Below are 20,056 nucleotides of genomic sequence, written 5' to 3' on the forward strand. Positions count from 1 at the left end.
CACTTTTTCTTTCCTTTTTAATAGCTCTGTAGCCATGTAAGTAGGCGTAACAAACAAATATGCCTTCCCCTTATGTTTAGATGTTTAGATGACAGCAAAGTTGGGATCAAGTCCTTACCTTGTCACAAGTTGGTAAACTCCCAAGTCCTATGCTTTGTATTTCAAGTCCTTGATGTCTTAACACTATTAGTCGACCTACGACTGCTTGTACTCACAATAATACCCAAGTCTACATATTAATCCTGGGCTGTGCTCTGGACTCGGTGCAGGAGGTGGGGGACAGAAGGGTCCTGGCTAAACTCACATCTATGCTGGACCATGAGTCACTCTGCAGGACACTCTGTCCGCTCTGGAGAGCAGCTTCAGTGAGAGACTGATCCACCCTCGATGTGTGAAGGAGAGGTTTCACAGGTCTTTCCTTCCTGCTGCTGTCAAACTCAACAACAAACACTGTTAGCCCTGAACATGTGTCACTCATCTTCATAATCATGTGCAATACTGTAATATTCATATGTAATACTGTTTTGTCAATATACTCTGTTCATATAACAGCTGTAAATAAGAGTGTCACTATTTTCATTATATAGTATAAGAGGTTTTTTATGAGTTTCATAAGAGTGTTTTTATAAGTTATCTGATTTTTGTTTACTTCTGTGCCTACTTTGTGTTGAAACACTGGAATTTTCCCATTGTGGGACAAATAAAGGCTTATCTTAATTTTTGTCACATATTCACCCTATTTTGTCCCAAAACCTTCTCTAAGGCAGAACCAGTGAGGGAAAGTCACTGGGCTTAAGTTTGAGTTTCCAAAAGGCGTCTCAAGCATTGACTATAGTCCATTCCATTAAGTTAAGCCTCAGGTCATCAAAGCAGTGACGCCACTCCAGTTTGACCTGACTTAAGTATGTCACAACTTTCAAGACCACATCACCGACAGGCCGGTGTTAGACTCTCTTCTAGTGCCAAGTGAGCGACCATGGAACCATGAACCATGTAAAAAAAGCCAGGTGTTTGAATTGAGCTGAATAAATAATCACCATATCTATCATTTTATTTGTTTAATCAAGACAACTCAGAGAAACAGTAGGAATACTAATGATATGATTATATTAATAATAAAAAACACTAGTCTAGCAGTTGGTTTCATGATCTTTGAAAGGTTGGCCATCGTCTTTGGGTACAAAGAGATATGAGCGTCCATCTGGTCTGGAATAAATGTTATTATCTCTGTGGAACAGGAACCAACCTAAAATGTATTTTGTTATCAGACATAGGCATAGTACAGAAGTAGTAATATTGCAAGATGCATATAGCCACTTACATGATGCTTGCTCAGGATCTGGATATGGCTTCATGCAAACAGGTGGAAACTCCCCAAACATTGCAGCCATCACCTGCAGTAAGCTGACAAGATCACATTCCCCCTTTGTGGAGAGGGAAGACAAGACACCAGTGATTCATTACAGTACAGTAAAAGTAAAACGGTACAGTAAAAATACAATTGGGTTACTGATTTCTTACTGGTTGCCACTCCTCTAAATATTGCAGCAGGACTTCCCCATTACTGGAAACAAATGATCTTTTAACAATCATCATTTCTTTGGTAGGTCGGACGTACACAATAGGAGCACTTTGAGGATAGCCTTCCTCGAGCCACACACACACCGGGATGTTGAAAGTTTTGTCTCGAACACAAAAACAAAATAACTTAAATAATAATGGAGCAGTTAACTTATGATCGAAGGTTATTGCTAAAAACAATACTCACCTCTATATAATGTACAAATGGTTCCAGATAGACACATCAAATCCCTGGTGATGCCGTCATTGTATACTACACAGTAATGAAAAAACGTAAGTTACACAACATCAGTCATATAACAGTCATATAACACTCAAAAAGATCTACTCACCATATTTATTCATCTCAGGCGTAAGGGTTTTAAAACTACGCAATGCTGTGTCTATGTCTTCGGCAACAACTGTCCGAAGGTAGGTCTGTAAAATTAAACTATTAACTTTCAGTAGCACATAATGACTTATTATTTAAATATTGTCTCACCTTTGGAAGCATCCATTTAATCTTCTGCTTAGATGACATGATTACAGCTCAAAAAACGTTCAGCTTTTCTCCAGTTTGTGTATCAGAGAACTCAACACGGGCAATGTTGTCTGCAGTTTTGGTTAAACATCTAACTACTTTTATGACTATTTATGGCCAATGACATATGGTACACATCAGAAAGCCTAAAAGCAGCATGTAGACCAGGGAGAAACAACTATGGCGTCTCACTGTAACCTAGATAAACTGGTTATATACCCATATACAGAAAGTGTGATGTGTAAAACTACTTATGTATGCCACTGAATTATAATAGTTAATCAAGTAAAATAACTAAGCTATGAATAGTAGAAAAAGCTGAGTCCAGATGACTACAACTGAAGCTTTTTCTACTATGGAACACGCCTGGACGAATGAGGGATTACACCGACCTAAGCTATGAATAGTACAAACAGAAAGTGACACGTTTGTTTGCATATCTAGTTTTTTATTTAATTATATTTTAATTTTGTATGACAATATACTGGTACATAAACATACAGTTTACAATTAAGCATTCCCACATCATGGGAAATGAAAAGAATAGAAAAATAAACAAAGGCATTACATAATATCAGTAGCAAACAAATACCATGGAATGAAAACCGATTCTCGAATAAATTCTGGTCTTATTGGTTAAATACAGTCAAACCAACCTTTCTATATCCTCTCAAATTTCTCAATTTCTAGTTTTAATGTCAGTTAAAGTCAGTTTCTTCATAACAAAGAAATCCTGCATGACATCAACCTAGTATTCCTATATTGGAGCATCTGCCTTTAACCATTTTATTGTAATTATGTTTTCTCCTGCAAACAGTATCATTTTAAACATTGTGATAATTCAAATAAAACAAAATCACAAATACAACTATTCAAAAGTAAAAAGGAGGCCTAAATATTTTTGATAGCTAAAATAATGCTTTTAAGTACTTTCTCCACTTCTTCGCTGACCAATAGTACTGGTACTTATGTACTCTCAAATAGATTCACCTGCTCACCATTGAGAAAGGAACTAAACATATTTGGCATATTGATGTAGTGTTTAAATAGTTATTTGGCATCCAATGTTTTGTGCAGTCATGTGTATTATGTAGGCTATGTACTCTCTTTTTGGGTAATGACCTCTTCAAACTATTATGACTATTGTATTATTGGTAATGGTTTTCTGGTTAAAATATAAACGGTCCCGGGATGACTAAACCAACATTTGCAATAGTACCATGATCACTCATTGGTGCCACTCCCTTGTCTTATTGTACCAAACAAGACAATAAACCCCTTTATGTCGCAACACATGAGAACCGCCTCTAGATGGCAGCAAATCATTGAGAACATCTATAACATAAACGTGTAACAATGTGCACTTCTCAACTTCTGGCAAATATTAAGCGTTGTTAAAATTTTAAAAAAGAAAGAAGAAAACGGACTTTAGGTCTTTAAAAAAAGGACAAAATAAATTTTCATCTTTACATCTTTATTACTGCCACATCTGTAAAGAGTATATACATCTTAAATAGCTAAAACAGTTGACATTTTCACATAGTCCTTCCACACCTTCATCCACAATAAACAAGGGACAAATATCCCTCGGACCCAGAGCATCTTTGTGCAAAATCCAAAAGTGTGTCATGCGTGCCAGTTGTTTTATTTATTTTTAACATATACTTGATGTTTGTTGGCCGATTCTGACAACATGACACTGCACCTCTAAGAGTATAATTCTGCATAGCTTTGTGGTAGATTGGAAATGGATGTGAACTTCCAGGACATTAATCAATCCTTTCTTCTTCTCAACAAAAAATCATTACGTACAATGGGTAAAATTTTTATTTGGAGGATGTCATATCTAAAAGTAAGTATCTAAGTGAAAAAAAAAAAGGAAAAAGAAATGCAACCTTGTTAATATTTTGGAGCAATTTTTAACACTATTTACAGACATTCACAGTTCTCATCTTTGCCAGTTAGAAAATAAACAAAACTCAAGCGCTTACAATAATAACTACACTCATTATTAATGCCATGAAATGTTGAAAGTTTGTTATACGGGGAATCCATATCTCTAGTTTGCACAAAATAAGATTTGATTTGAAAAAAAAAAATTCAGCCATGATGACCAACTAGTTTGTACCAGTTTCCATAAAAAGTGTAGATATTCCAAAACCCATCATTGGGTCAAATATATATTTTTAATCATAATAATAATCATCATTAAACAATAACATCTTAGCATTATTAAAATTCACTTTAGTGTTATGTGAGGTTTTCTTGTAAAATTCTACATAGAGCACATCTCATCATAATTCTGCAATTTTTAGTTACACACAAACATAAACCAAACAAGACAGCAAAATCCACAGAATCTGCTGCTTACATGAGGTACAAACGAGCCAACTAATAAGGCAAAGTAAACAGTCTTCAATCGGGCATTAAGTAGAGAGCACTAGTTAGGCCATAGTAAGAAACAAAGGCCTCAGAACATCCTTTACCTTTTGACCTGCGCACAGTAGATCATGTTGCGACAGAAAGAGTAGACTAAAGGGGTATACATTTTACCAATACACCCAGGATTGTATAAAGGCTACATTTCTGGACCCTGATTCCTGAGCACACTATGCAAGATAATATACAGTCTCAAGGCTGGAGAAACAGAAAAACCAAGGCCAATTAAATATGCAAATAAACGCACAGGCAGATCATTTGTTTTGGTGATCTTGCAAGGGAAAAGGCCAAGGAGAGGACAAAATAAGCCTCACTTTACAAACCAAAAGGCTTGTTTCGGGATGCCTCATACACTGTACCCAAGTAGCAAAAAAATATTAGATTGGATTAGATTAAGATCTGGAAACAAGGGAACTCGATCTATTGCACCGGATTCTAAGTACATACACTTGCCATTACAATTCCACAAAAAGAAGAAGGCAGCTTTGTGATTGAGAACAAAGAGGATCTCCAATCAACATAACTCACCTCAAAAGGAATTCTTACTATGACTGACTGATTATTAAAGGGTCAGACGAGGTACAATCTAAAAAAAAAAACAACTTTTACTCACACAGTGCTCTGGGACATTCTGTTAATAAACTGGTCCATTTCAAATCTCTTTTTCTTTTTTTTTTACCACAAGGCTAACTTAAAACAACAACCAACATAGTCATTGTTATTGAAGTTTCCATTCCTTGTGTCGAGAATGAAGGAGGCACTACACAGGGGGAGAAAACAAAGACAGGTAGTGTGCCAACATAGGAGGCAATGGAGCAACTTAAAGTTTATTCCAGTCAAATCCTTTTTCGTTCTAGTAGGCAACCAGGAAGAGGAGGGAAGAGGAGTAAGAGATACCTCCTTAAAGACCAGTGTTGAGACTGAAAACAACAAGTTAGCAGGAAACTTGTGGCACTCACTAGTGAGAATACATTGGAGTTGACAAGAGTCATTAGTGGTGTTGCTCGTGAGGTCGTGGGCGGTCCAAAAATAGAGGTCCGCAGCAGGCCAGTTAAGCTAACCATTCAGGCAACTGTCCAAGTTCTCCCAGGTCTGACAGCCCTTCATCCAATCATTGTCCTCCATTTTGAAAAGTTACCATTGTGTTATAGCGTTCATCTTCAAGTCCATGCTGCCAATATAAACCATTGCAAGTCTTCTAAATGTGCACCATAGGCTGTGGAAAAAAAGAGAAAAGCTAGTTTAGTAAGTAAGTGATAAAAGGTTTTATTACCTCTTATAGTGTTGTAGGAGTTGTATAGGGTGATCCACATGTTTTCTAACCATATAAAGTATGTTAACCATTCGTATAGTCATGGCCAAACTACAATGGACAAGCCATTCTTTGCCATTTAAAATGATGAGAATTCTGTTAAATATTAACCAGGTTAGAAATTTGGACTAAGACAGAAATCTTGTTAGCTTTAATTGAATCGACAAGTTACTGTCTCCAATTTAAGAACAAAAAGCGCTTAGTTTTATTACAAGGAACCCAATACAGAGAGATACTTGAAACCAGGTCCTAATACTATTTATAGTATATATACTGCATTTCCTGTTAAAGGCTTCCCACCTGCATCAAGACACTACACAGCGGCAGCTCATACAGTCCTGGCCACTTTCGTCGGGCGGGTTCAGCTTCCGCAGCTTGTGCTGTCTGATCTCCCGGACCAGTGTATAGAAGGCGTCCTCCACTCCCTGCATAAAGCAATAAACCAATTAGCCAAGGTCAAATCAAGCATTCTGAATAATATCTATTATTCTGAAAAGGTTTTGATAGGAGGAAACATTGCCATGGTAATACTCAATTCAGAGTATTACCGGTAATCAAAAATCATTTAATGTCCATCTACTCTTCTGATTGCTAAATGCTACCCCTTCCTGTAACATCATAATGTGCAGAGTGATTCAGAGACAGTGGGAGCTAAGAAACATGTTCTTAAGAGGCTGTTTTTATGGTTCCTCCGCCACGCCAACCTGGCTGACTCACTACTCTGCTGTACAATGAAATGTTCCCAGCATCAACAAACATTGCAAGTTGTTATAAAGCATTGTGACTCTTTAATATATTACATTTTAATGCAGGTAGTCAATATTCTATAACTAAATACATTTTGAAGGTATTTTTCTCGTCACTGTTGAGTTGTGAAAAATGTAAGAGCATGTGTGGCCGTTTGTTTACCTGCCGTGTCTTTGCCGAAGTCTCGATGTATGGGATGCCGTAGGAGCGGGCTAGTTCCTGGGCTTGCCTGGTTTCCACAGTACGCACTGGGAGATCACACTTGTTGCCTACGAGCACCATGGGGACGTCATCGGAGTCCTTTACTCGTTTTATCTGCTCTCTGAAAATGAAACAAAGGAATGGTTTGACATTGCTGACATGGCATGACTATCATTACTGTGATATTGATGGACAAAAGTAATAAATGAATAAAAACCACTGCAACAAACATGGCAAACTTGTATGCGCGCTTTCCACACAAAAAAAGGAACAAAAAGCTGAATTCTGGCTCAAAGTGTGCTCCGACAAGTAGCAGCATGGAAGGATGGGTCAAAAGCGGAAAGGTAAACCACTACTTCAAACCGTTGTCAGGTGTTGGTTCTACAAATATTGCCGTTAGCCCCCTGTGGAACATCCATATTGTTTTCTTTAGAAACCTATTGGATCCAAAAGCAGCACTGACAGTAGGCACCGCAGGAGAACCACGCTCTACTGGGACCCCGAGGAGGCGGCCCTGATGGCGCACTGCTGACTGAGTGGAGCGGAGAGACGGGCAGAGGGAGGGAGTGCAGCACAACAGGCAGCTAGCAGCATTACCTCATCACTACAGCAGAGCGGAGGGGAGAGGGTCAAATCAATCCATCAGCTACTTTAGCCACAGCACGGCAGCATGATGCACTGGCCACTACACAGAGGGAGCCGGGCCCATCTGCAGCCAGTGCCACTCGGAGACGCGTTTATGACCGCATTTGTGCTAAAGTGATGTCAAGGCACACTGTGGCTACTCCCGGCTGGGGTAGCAATACAGGTATTTACAGCCTACGATGGCAGTGAGAACATTGGATTTGTTTTAAAGGAAATGTAAAACGTATTTGGCAAACACTTAGTGACATATTCAATCAGGATCTATCAATCTATGTAAAATCCATGCCATAAACACCAATTTAAAAAAGGATATAAATGTTAACTCCATAGCCAAATAATATAAATAAAAAAGCAAGAAATGTATATGTACATTTTAATTAAGGAGGTTTTTAATGCTATATGCTCATCTTTCATAGCAATTTATTGACATCGTTAGCAAAAATCATCATCATCATCAGTATGAATCAATCCATGTTCCTAATGATTAATGATTGCTTTTGGAAGAAAACTATGTGCAGTGCGGCTTTATAAACACTAACCGCTCGGAGCTCCTTAACGATTTTTGAATAACTACAATGTTCTCACTAAGCAGGCTTCCCCTTCTTCCATTCAACCTCAAAATCTTTCACAAGTGTTCCTTTGCTGCCCTGCCAGCAGTGCTCAAGCTGTTCCATAAAAAGCCTGACAGTGGGCCAAACAAAAGAGTGCTAAAAAAAACCAACAACGTCCATGCAAAGCTGTGTAATAGTAGGCCACAAAGGTAATATGCAGCCTCTTTACGAAGTGGGATTGTTGCAACTTGCCGTAGCAGTCAAATGTACCCTAAACTCTGCCTTGGTTTACCTCCTTCCCCATTTCTTCTAGTCTGTGTTTGGGCGTGCTCTACCTCTCTGCCCAAATCTTCTAATTGAGTCAGGATCGATTCCCTTGGCAGCAACTCTGAAGCCTCCAGTTGGGGGCTGAGCTTTCTTTAGTCACGGTAAACGCTACAGCATGACATCACCAGACTGCTGCAGGGAGCTGGCACTTGCATGAGGTAAATGTGCACAAAACAGCTCTCCCTTCAGAGACCACGGGAGTCCCTGACAGCAGTGCAAGTGCAAAACGGCAAACTCTGCTAAAAGCTTTTGAATTCACTATATCCAGCACTAGACACGTTTAAGCGTTTTTACTTTTCACTTTAGGGCAGTACATTCTCGTAAATCACCAAAGAAAGTTCCTATGTTCGTGAATTCTGTTCATTGACAATGGCAATAAACCATTTCTGATTCTGATTCTTAAGACCTTTTGTGTAAACAGATAATCAAAAAAGTTACATTATTAATCAAAAGGAAATGATAGATTTATACATTAGAAAACTGTGGCTTGATTAGGTTTTTATTAACCAACTTTGTTGGACGTGTAATTTATTTTGTGACTTGTATGCTTTGATTTTCTTCCTACAATCATTTAATTTATTCCTTCCTGTCACAGTTAGCCACATACTGTGACATGAATTGACAAAGTAGATGAAGTGTCTTGCCCATTGGTGCAACAACAACATTTTGGGGTGAGATTTGAACCCTGGCTCTAACATTTTCCATTTCCCACTGAAGTAAAATCCTAAAACATGAACTTTATAGCACTTTGGGACTTGAGAAAAATCAACACTCCTTCATGAAGCGCCTGCATATTCCCGTCATCATTATCGTTAAGCTTGGGGTCGATCTCTTGCCCGCACCTGTACTGATGGATGTCCTCGAATGACTTTGTGTTATTGATGGCAAAGACGCACAGAAAGCCCTCCCCCGTCCTCATGTACTGGTCTCTCATGGCGCTATACTCCTCCTGACCCGCTGTGTCCAGAATGTCCAGCAGGCACGTCTCCCCGTCAATCACCACCTGCTTCCGGTACGAGTCCTGTGGGAAAACAGACAAAAGTTATGAACAATCATTTCTATAATCGTCCCTACTGACCGCCAGAGCACTGAATGATCATTCTTTGGCATGATGATGATTCAGTTATTAAAGCATCTTCTATGGCTGTCATCCGAGCTTCATAGAACCGTGGTTACTTTTGATATACATTTCACTTTCACTTGTTTACTTGGTATTTAAAGAAATTCATTTAACTACAATTCTACATTATACTGTATGCCAATTCCATCCATCCATTTTTCTACCGCTTGTTCCCTTGTATGCCAATTCATTTAAGTCAATTCAGCTTTTACGTGCATATCTGGACAGAGATTGAATGCGTTACCACTAGATGTTTCACAGATATTTGAGTGGTCAACAGAAAAATGAAATACACAATCTTCAGTTTAAGACATATAAAAGGAATATAAATTGAGAGAAAACCCCAAAAACTATTAAATTATCCTGGGAGAGTGTGATAAAATGTGAATATATGATTATATTTCTGTGATGCATTTTATCTGCATAATAGTGATATTTTATCTGCATCATTAGTCTAAGAGAAGAACGGGTGTGTGACAAACTGCATTTGTGAAGGGGTCGTAAAGATGGGCCAAAGGATGTTTACCCTAGGGGGGTGACAGCCCAGAGGAGTTTGGGTAACGTTTACCCAAGGCTTGATCTCTAGGAAAAATACCAGCTGTAAAACAAGTGCCTTGATGTGAAGCTGACCAATGAGAAATGTGACCCGCCTATTCCAGAATATCTAATAAAACCAACCAGCATGGGAAAAAACGGGGTGAGACGCAGGAGGATCACGCAGGCTGCTTACCACAGCTTGCGTGATCAGTCCCCGCGTTTTCTCCCAAGCTTGCCATACAAATGTCTGATATTTCTGTGTCGTTTTGTTACGGAATAGCATCGGTGTTTGTCTGATTCCATGATAGAGAGATAAAGGAGCTCGTCGACGCCTTAATCATGACCTACAATATAGTGCTTAGGATTTTCTAACCCCGTAATTGTGTAGCCCTATAGTAGACTAGAAAGGTTTCATTATTTGAGGTGATTGCTGTCATTGATCCTGTAGGGCGGAGCATGAGATCAGAGGAGGGCCGGTATCAGACCCAACGCTCAGTCTTCTAGCGTGCAGCTACAAAAAACATGGAGTGCTCTCCCTTTGTTTGTTAGAGCACAGGGGCCAGGAATGCAAATACACAAAAAGGACATTGTCTGGCCAGAGGCAGGCGTGGTGAGAAAGAGCTAGTTCTAGTAGACGGACCAGGAAAATATAGAATGACCATTTTAGAATCATTTGCAGACTCATAACACCAGCGTTCAATTAATCAAATTAACACATTTATCACGCAAAAAGGCAAATATTTACCCAGCTGCTGAATTGGTGTCATACCTCAATAGTTGGATCATATTCGTCCACAAAGTGATTCTGGATGAGTTGGATGGTGAGTGCACTCTTGCCCACGCCTCCTGCTCCCACTACCACCAGCTTATACTCGGTCATCTCTGCCACTGCCGCTCACCGCAAAACCACCACTGGAGAGGAGAAAAGAAGGGAAAGAGGTTCAAGTTAGCCCAGTGACAATGACAAATTCTTTCATATCACGACTAAAACCACAGACAACAAAAAGTCTATTCAATGGCAGTGAAGAGGCGCTAAAAGGCCATATATCGCTGTTATTGGGGGGGGGCATATTTGTTGCGTTTGTTAGTGTGGCGTCTATGGAGGGGGGGGGCCAGGTGGAGACCCTCAGAGGGGAATGTGAAAAATGTGCTGAAGGTACTCCATGTTCCCATCCTGAGCTGTGAGTGGATGATGATGGGCGAGAGAGAGAGGGAAAGAGAGGGAGAGAAAGAGGAGAGAAAAGGAAAGTTCAGAGAGAGAGCGAGAGAGAGAGAGGAAGGGTGCGGCATTGTCAGAAGGGTAATCATCATTCGGGTTCATGCAAGGATGTTAACCTATAAGCGCACATGTCACGCTAATGTTACCATTCGAGTTTGTTATTCATAATGAAGAGTATTCTCTTTTGCACCAAATGACCATGGTTGAATTCAGGTCTTTTAAATGTGGAAAGGAAATAGATTAAATAAATATGTCATTATAAATGCACAAAATGTTAGAACAATTCATAGAGTTGATGAAAAATGATCTGTATTTTTCTAATAATGCAAATTTATATCGTCTTGTGTGGCTGTATGTCCAAGATCTGACCCAAACAGACAACTGCAGAGAAATAACTCAGAATATTTAAAAAGGCTAAATAAAACTCCAATGCGTTCTCATTTCTGCCGTTATTCATATAAATACTTGATATTCCCAATAAAATATTAAGTGAAAATGTACTAAAGCTAAAACAACTAAAACCCTACGGCCCTACAAAGGTTTTAGATTTGTTTTTGTTAGTTTTTAAAATGATTTCCATTGTTAAATTCTGTTACTCTGCCCACTCCAAACGCAAGAACGCCACAGAAAACAGACATTTCAAACGTGCTCGTTCGTTTGAGTCCACCACAGAAAGCAGCGGCGTACGGCCACACAGCGCCCTCACACTACAACACCGGGGGCCAGTGAAATTCTTGACATAGTGACAGTGACTCAATCAGTAAACGGAGAAACCATATGGACGTTCCAGCCAAATACGGTGGCAACTCGTGACTCAAGTTGTAGCAAATTCATGTTAAACTCATCAACCTAAATATGACCTTGTGTTTGAATGTGATGAACGAAAACGACAAGATGTCACCGTTTTCGTGCCAAACAAATCTGCTCACGTTTGTACGAGGCACTGTCGACCTCATTGTGTGTTTTAGGAACAACTTTAGCTCGCACACAGACAACACAACACAACACAACACAGAGCCGGCTGATGTCATGTGTGGTCACTTCTGAGGCCTGAGCTCATTGGAAAATCACTGGGAATCCCGTACCATCCTGAGGCAACTGACGAGGAGAACAAGTTAGTTTAATTTTTAAGCTGGGCTAGAATCACAAAAGTGGAATAAATGAACCAATACAAAAAAAGAGGTAAAATCAAGTAGTTTACGCTACTTTAAAAGCCATGATTATTCGTCTATTATGTTACTATTTACCTTTAATGCAATACAGTGAAAAACAACAAAACTGATTATAGTCATTAGTTCTGTTCAAAAAGAAACAAAGGAAAATAAGAAGTGGAAAATGGTGACAAAATGGATAGATTACATTATTTTAGATGATATTTAATTCAATAAAAGGCTGTAATATTCATATCGCACACAAAAAGTCACTTATATGAAATGCATCTTGTAAACAAAAACAAAACACAAAATTGATTACTTTTATTTGATTTCTTACTGCGTTTTAAAATTGTAAATTAAACTTTTCACCTCCTTGCAACCGTCCTATTTTTGCCATTTTACACAGCCCCAAAGTGACACAATTAAACAAATGTCTAAAATGATCTTGAACTAGAAAGACAAAGCAAACATGGCTCTGAACAGCGAGTGACTGAGCACATACTGTACCTTGTAACTATCGGTAACCTACTCCACCCTAGACAGCTTACAAACAGTTTCTAGTGGAGGGACAGTTCATGACCAGTTCATTCATCCATAGTACCTCCTTTTACACACTGATCCTGACGTGTGCTCAAAAACACAAAAACACTAACCTGCACCATCTGTCACTGAGTCTAACTGCATTTCACCAGCATCGCAGGAGCACACATGATCCGACACAATGTTTGGTTTGTCGTCTGCGTTGCCTGCACTGAGCGGACTGAACGAGCACGCGTTTCGGCTCGGGATGGACATCTGGACTGAATTTGAACAAGGGGCGAGGTAACGGGTTACACTGTATATATCTTGTCTCCAGGCAATGCTCCTGGTGACGGATTCTTGAAAATCACCTCCGTTTTCAGACCACACAGTCTTATAGGCTGGTCAGATTCAAACATTATGTGGCAGATTTGTCGCTCAGGAGTCAAGACTGAGCCAGACTTGATCTGATAATGAATAATAATAATAATATACTATTAAGCGCATTAGGCCATTCCGTTGATTATTCTAATGGGAAATACTAGGATGAAGTCCATATTCAACCATTTAGAGGATATATAAAAGCATTATATATCTGATTGGTATAGCTTTTTCCATTGTGAAATGTATTTTTCTAGATGTTGTATACTGACCGTATACAAACTAGAATTTATAATGGAAGTCGTGGCTGCATTGTTTACTTAACCTTGAAAAAAAAAGTAAGATTAAAATAAAATTCTTAGTAGATTTTTTTGGTACTTGAATGATACATATTTATTCTAAGTAACTATTATAAATACAGAAAAACAAAAACAGAGTCATAATTACAATGGTCATAAATTCCATTGAAAAATGTTTATTTGAGGAAAAGCTGTAGGTCATAAACCCTTTCTGTAGTGATTTAGACCCACCAGTCATCAAAAGATACCGGTAAATACTTTATCAGTACCAGTAGTACTTTAACATCAGAAGGCCTAACATGTTACTTTCCAGCACACTCAAAGTAAATATACGGGACAGTAGAAAGAAATAAAGCTCAGCTGTGCCAAAGGAGCGACCTGAACGCTCTGTACAGATGGTGTGATCAGGGATGTCCCAGTAGCACTTTGGAAAAGTGTGAATAACTGACCTTTCAATATCTAATTCACATAAACAAAACAACAACATAAACAAGACAACACACTTTTAGTTCAAATCAAATTAATGCAGTCAAAGTCCAAACAACATGCTTTAGACAGTGTATTGGCTGACTAGACCCAAGTCTATTATTATTTGAAATAAATGGATATTTATTCAATTCAAAACAGCACAGTTCCATGTTGTACCATGTCATAGTGTTAATTACTTATCAGAATATCATTTATTGTAATTTCTTTGAATAATTTTGTCTGACACCTGGTCCCTCAAACCTCACAGACTTCAACAAGCCTTAAAAATCTGATTCTTCATAACTACAGTTCAACAGCACTCTACATAAAATATATGCATAAAACAACATCATGAATAAATATACATTAAAAATAAAATAGTCAGACGTTAGGTTGTAAAACATTGGCTTAAACTAATAACTTAAAAACAATAAAGCATTTTTGACATTTGCTATTCACATTATTTCAAAAAGTCACTGAAATGACCGAGAGAGGGTTGAACAAGTACAAGTTCTGATACAAGGCAGCCGCAATGTAGGACAGTGGAGGAATTTGGGGGCACACCCAACGTGAGAGAAATAAGTCAAATTCCTTGTAGAATTTGGTGGGAAAGGCAGAGGACCTCGTGCTTCTCGACTTGTAAAAGTTAAACCGTATCAAATTCTCCGACACACGGTCAGTTACACAAAAGTGAAAGTGAAGATATATTGCACCACCAACAGACCACCTTCTACAACAGAATCCAAGTAATGTTATGCTGTAAATATTGTCATTAAATCTAATACGGATTGGTGTTCGGATTGAAGTTTCAAATAAAAAAAATGAATAAAAAAACAGACAATCTTTCAGCTGTAGTTGAACAGTGTAACAGCGGTGGAAGATACACGGCTTTGTTGGAGCCAGATCACAATTTAAATTCAATTCAACAATTCACAAACTACCGTATTTTCCAGAGTATAAGTCACACCAGCCAAAAAAAGAACAAAAAAAGAGAAGAGAAAAACATATTTAAGTATGAAATGCGGTTGCAAGTGTGAAAATAACAAATAATATCACATATAAGTCGCTACGGAGTATAAGTATACAAGTATAAATAGAAGTATAAGTCGCACCCCGGCCTATACTATGAAAAAAGGTGCGACTTATATTCCGGAAAACAACTAAAGCTATGTGCTGCTCCTGAACGTGGTTAAATCCACCTGTCACTCACTCAAAACACAATCATGGCTGTCCAATGAGAGGAGTCGGTGGGGAAAGTGTCAGTTTGAGCACGACGCTACGTTAAAACTGAATCACTGAATCACAATATCTCACCAAAACAGAGGATTTCCACAAGGATGAGCTCACGATTAGATGTTTTTCACCCCAACCCTAATGACCCCGTCCTCCAATTCACCCTGAACTGCGCCCAGCCCTGCCCGAGTAATGTCACGTTAGTAATGCTGAATGATGATGACTCGCCGTTCTCCTCAGCCTGGACAACTTCCACATAGTCACTAGAAACAGTAGGAACACTAATCTTTAAATCAATATATGCCCAATTCAACTGCGAAAAAATAAAACTTGTAGAAATAGTAGTAGATTTGGAAATGCAGTTGGAGCTAAATTACTTTTCTTAAATCATACAGACTGAAATGTTGGTATAAAAGACATATTTAAGGCTTTTACGTACACGTCTGAAGCAAGGTCACGATGCGTTCCATTTAGTGCTATTCACAAATGAAATAGTTTGTTTTCCTCTCTCATTATTCTGAGGAACTGCCGTGAAAGGTTTTCAAAACACTTTTATACTGGTTCATGACGTCAGTCGCGCTTACGGTTGTACTTTCCTTTGGTCAAACGGCGTTCTGACGCAGATCCTGCGTCATTACTGTAAATCATGATCATGCCATTTCATTTGAAAGCTGTTCAAGGGGTGTGAAATAAGAGAAGCTACATTTTTGCATCATACTGTACTTTATAGTCTTGTCTCAAGGACTCGTTGTGACAACATAATGACGTTATTTTTACCTAAGACAAGAGATTTATTCCAAAGAATCATGGCATTTTAATTCCGTAAATGACAAATGCTTGAAATTCTCTAAGATGCTAATCCGTTGTGCCTGTCACCGGGAAACAGCCCCGTCAACACTTCGAAATGGGACATGCCACAATTAAAAATCTACAGAAACATATGGAGATGAAGAGAATGAATCATTGATTGAGAAGCTGTCATTCTCTCAGACCGGCTCGCTGTCTGCAGAGCTCATCCCAAACTGTTCTTTTAAGGGGAGACGCTACAGGAAAAATAGACAACAAAACGGTCCAATCTGCACCTAAAGATTTCATTGTTTCATTGAATCCCCTTCATCCATAGATTTATTTGGAACATTGTACATTCAAAGACCATTTTCTCTCACAAAGACATAAAGATCAGCCTTTAAGTAGCTCCTATATAACTTTACCATCTTTGTAATCAAACAGATGCATTTGTTAAAATGTAATTAATGTGTTAACGTTTTGACTATAATAATGAGGCAAAATTTGAATTTGTAGCTCAATTTTCAGTCCGATCTAGTTTAGTTAAAAACTCAATTTCCCTCTGTAGATTTTTTGTATCCAACGTGTAAATAAAAAGACGTAAGAAATTTAAACCTGGCTCTGTCCATTTTTTTTTATTTATAAGTCCCAAATATGTAAAATCTTGGCAATTTTGTTTCCGAACACATAAAATGCCAAGCAGTGTATCACAAATCATATTTTTGTCATCAGAGAGAGAGCCATCATATAATCATAATTTATAACTATTGTTTGTGTGGGAATAACTAAACCCGATTATAGCTCACACATTATGTCTTGCACATTACACAATACAAAACAAATATACATTTTCAACATTTTAGTAAACAACTCCAAAACGAGGCCAACAAGTAACAAGTAATTTAAACCAATCACATCATTTTGGGAAATTAGCCGCTTCTGTCAAATTCTTGAGTTTGCACATACAGCAGCAGTGTAAGAAACCCGGATACTGCCTTTACATGCCACAGTATTCTGGATACTATCGAACTAATATCCCAGTAAGAATAAGCCGGTTTCTCATAACCAGAATACTGTCCTAACTGGGAAACTGAAATCAGGATACTGTGTTGACATGGACACGCACAAAACCGATCATAACCATGTTATTCGTGCACATGTAAACGCACTCTGAGATTTTTTACACTGTTCTGCTTCTTAACAAGACTGAAAATGTATTTGGTTGCATTAATATGTATAGTCGTTTGTTTGTCCTCAATTAAATGACACCCAGCGTCCATTCAATAGTGTGGAAGAATTTATATTATTTTTATATTATTACATTTTTTTATTCAATGACACCGATCTTGTTTAAGTTCATCAAATTAATATTAAAAGCCATTTCTTTGTTTTTTTCAGAAATCGCGAGAGGAAAATTATACATATTTTTGCCGTATTGGCCAGCCCTGCATTCCGAAGAACTTTTGGCGAATTGTCCTCCTTGCGATCATAACTGCAGAACGCTTCTTTTTAAAGTTATTTATAGCTTGCCACCTTACGCCTGGGAAATTAGCAGTTCTTTTGAAACCCTAGCACCCTGCCTGGACTCGGAGCGTAATGTTACACGACAGCTTACAGAGGGTGTAGGTCCACAGCAGCGAGAGGAGCAGCGCGGGGACAGAAAACACTAGCGGCGGAGATGAGCACTTCACACTCACAATAATTTAACAAGACAAGTGGGTCATGTAGCCTCCTTCTTAAAGCCACACCAAGTAACTTTCTACCATAAAGTTTGGGCGCGCGAGTGCCGATGCAAGTGAGCAACAGGCGAAACGTAAGCAAGCAGTGGTAGATTTTTATCACGGCAGAGCAATCAAAAGGAAGAGAAGTGGCAGAAAAATAAATTTATGTCAATATAAAATCAACTGTATCTCAAATAAAACTAGAGTCTAAAGTAAAGGTGGGTAATATATCGAATTTTGCTTGGAAAATAAGCTACATTTTCAGCGTATATTGAGCATATTGTAAAAAATGCAGCAAAATTTGTAGAAAAAAAGGAGTAGCAAGTGTTATTTCTTCACAGGTATAACACAGGTATCTTTTGCAGGTATAATTACATAGTCTTTTCACATTTGTCTGATACTTAAACCTAAACTAAATACATTTAAAAGACAAATTTTAACACATTTCTGTTGGCATGGCCTATTAATGTCTAAATATCATAATCGCAATATAATCGAGATATTGATTTGGGTTAATATCGACCCTATAGCCAAAACAAGGCCAAGTGGGGACAACTTAAATCTCCTTTCTAAAAAACATACCTTAGAGCAGAACGCCTTTCTCTTCAACATTCTGGTTTCTATTGTAGGGAGTAATTGGTTAAAGAATCGATACTGGTACGGCCACAAGCACCACTGCAGAGATAATAGATTTTTAATGGAGCGATGATGGTAAGGAGACCCTCTCTGGGGAGGTTTCCTGTTCCAATACCGAGACTCCAAGACCCATCACAGAGCCTCGATAGCCCCCCTTTTCATCCACTGCCCATTGACATCATCCCCCCCCCCTCCCCTCTCCAGAAAGTGCATCCAAGCAGCTATGACACGTCACAAACATCTCAAATGGACTCCAGTGTGGCAGGGCGAATACCAAAACGTTATCTTGAGGAGGATCATAAGTCCTAAACCATTTCCAGATTTGTTCGCACATTATCGCGTGACAAAATAAGCGTGATCGTGTTTCCGCGTGCGTCATGAGGTGGTAAATACAGTGGATGAGAGAGTCGGCGTGACCTTTTCTGCTCTGGGTCGTCCTTTTAGTGTATTGTGTGCGGGGAGAGGCAGCAGCAGCAGCAGAGATGAAAAGGCCAGCTGACCTCCACACAAAAGCCAGCCAGAGAGCAGCGCACCAGGCTAATCATTGGACACCCAACACCCCCAAACCCTGCGCCCTAGTCCTCTCCTCCAATCTGTGCATCGTCCAGCTGTTTTTGAAATCGAGACAGCCATTTACTCAAAAACCTCCACAAACTAAAATGCCATCGTCACGTCAAATTTGAGCATTATGATTGTTGTGAGAACGATTGGCCGCGGTTATTTGCTGAGACTGTGTGAAATCCAGTCCAACACATTACTATTTCTCCACTTTGTGACCGTCCGAATGACAAAATAAAGCAAATGCGACCAAAACAGCCAAAGAAAAAGAAGTTCATATTTTTGTTTGACTATAGATTGAATGAAAACCACTTAATTTTGCTTCTGAAATCATCACGATTATCGATAAACCGAACAATCGTGACGTCCCGACTACAAACGGATATGACAATTCCAAATCGGAGGCAAGTCAGGAGGCAAAGCTTTGGAAATGATGTGTAGTTTTGTAGAACATTTTGTATTTCAAGAAGCAAGTCGGAGCAGGCATATATTCGGGCTCTATATTGGTCACCACAACCGCGAGCTAAGCCTTTTTATTCAGTGTGAAGTCAATTCCAATACGTTTCGACTTGGGACGGACAAAGCACATCATTCCCAAGGTAAAGCCAAGGTAAATAGAGATGATCCTGTACGAAATGGCATCAACTGCAGAACTTACTCCCATCAGAAGAATAGAAGGAGGTAATAATGCTCTAGATACACGTTCATGAACCAAATAAATTCAATTATAGCTGGTGCATTTTGTCTTTTTTTTTTTTTGCAGTGGCTGTAGTTGGATGGGGAAACCCTGCTGTGGGTGCCCTCCAAAATAAAACACTCTACATGACGAGACATTGAAAGAATGATTTAGGCACTTTAAAAAAAACACACACACGATTAAACTTCAGAAAACAACAAGTAAAAGAAGCTGAAAGCAAGACGCGGCTGCCAAAACGCGTAAGTAAACGTAATCTAACTTCCGCAGTGATACAGTTTATACCAAGAGTGGCGGGGCGTCACCCACGGTCTGTGTGTGTGTGTGTGTGTGTGTGTGTGTGCGTCTTCAAGAAAACACAACTCAAAAGCGACGTTTTGTGTGCGTGTTTTTTTGTGTTAAACATTT

General features: G+C 38.9%; 2 protein-coding genes across 2 annotated transcripts; both read right to left on the bottom strand.

The window, feature by feature from the left end:
• Window positions 1–1,046: 1,046 nt before the first annotated feature.
• LOC140349217 (tumor susceptibility gene 101 protein) lies at window positions 1,047–2,167 on the bottom strand. Its single transcript, XM_072435487.1, has 6 exons — window positions 2,063–2,167; window positions 1,914–1,998; window positions 1,769–1,834; window positions 1,522–1,685; window positions 1,322–1,424; window positions 1,047–1,246 (listed from the first exon to the last, which is right to left on the bottom strand). Exons 1-6 carry the CDS (start codon window positions 2,099–2,101, stop codon window positions 1,131–1,133), a joined length of 573 nt encoding a protein of 190 aa, XP_072291588.1. The 5' UTR covers window positions 2,102–2,167; the 3' UTR covers window positions 1,047–1,130.
• Window positions 2,168–5,201: 3,034 nt separating this feature from the next.
• Window positions 5,202–10,911, bottom strand: LOC140349218 (GTPase HRas). The gene is made up of 5 exons (XM_072435488.1): window positions 10,750–10,911; window positions 9,166–9,344; window positions 6,762–6,921; window positions 6,153–6,277; window positions 5,202–5,756 (listed from the first exon to the last, which is right to left on the bottom strand). Exons 1-4 carry the CDS (start codon window positions 10,858–10,860, stop codon window positions 6,158–6,160), a joined length of 570 nt encoding a protein of 189 aa, XP_072291589.1. The 5' UTR covers window positions 10,861–10,911; the 3' UTR covers window positions 5,202–5,756; window positions 6,153–6,157.
• Between the last annotated feature and the right edge of the window lie 9,145 nt (window positions 10,912–20,056).

This window comes from Eucyclogobius newberryi, unplaced genomic scaffold (assembly GCF_026437365.1).
Source record: "Eucyclogobius newberryi isolate DKJ021-1_F unplaced genomic scaffold, fEucNew1.0.hap1 SCAF_7, whole genome shotgun sequence".
Taxonomy (NCBI): domain Eukaryota; kingdom Metazoa; phylum Chordata; class Actinopteri; order Gobiiformes; family Gobiidae; genus Eucyclogobius; species Eucyclogobius newberryi.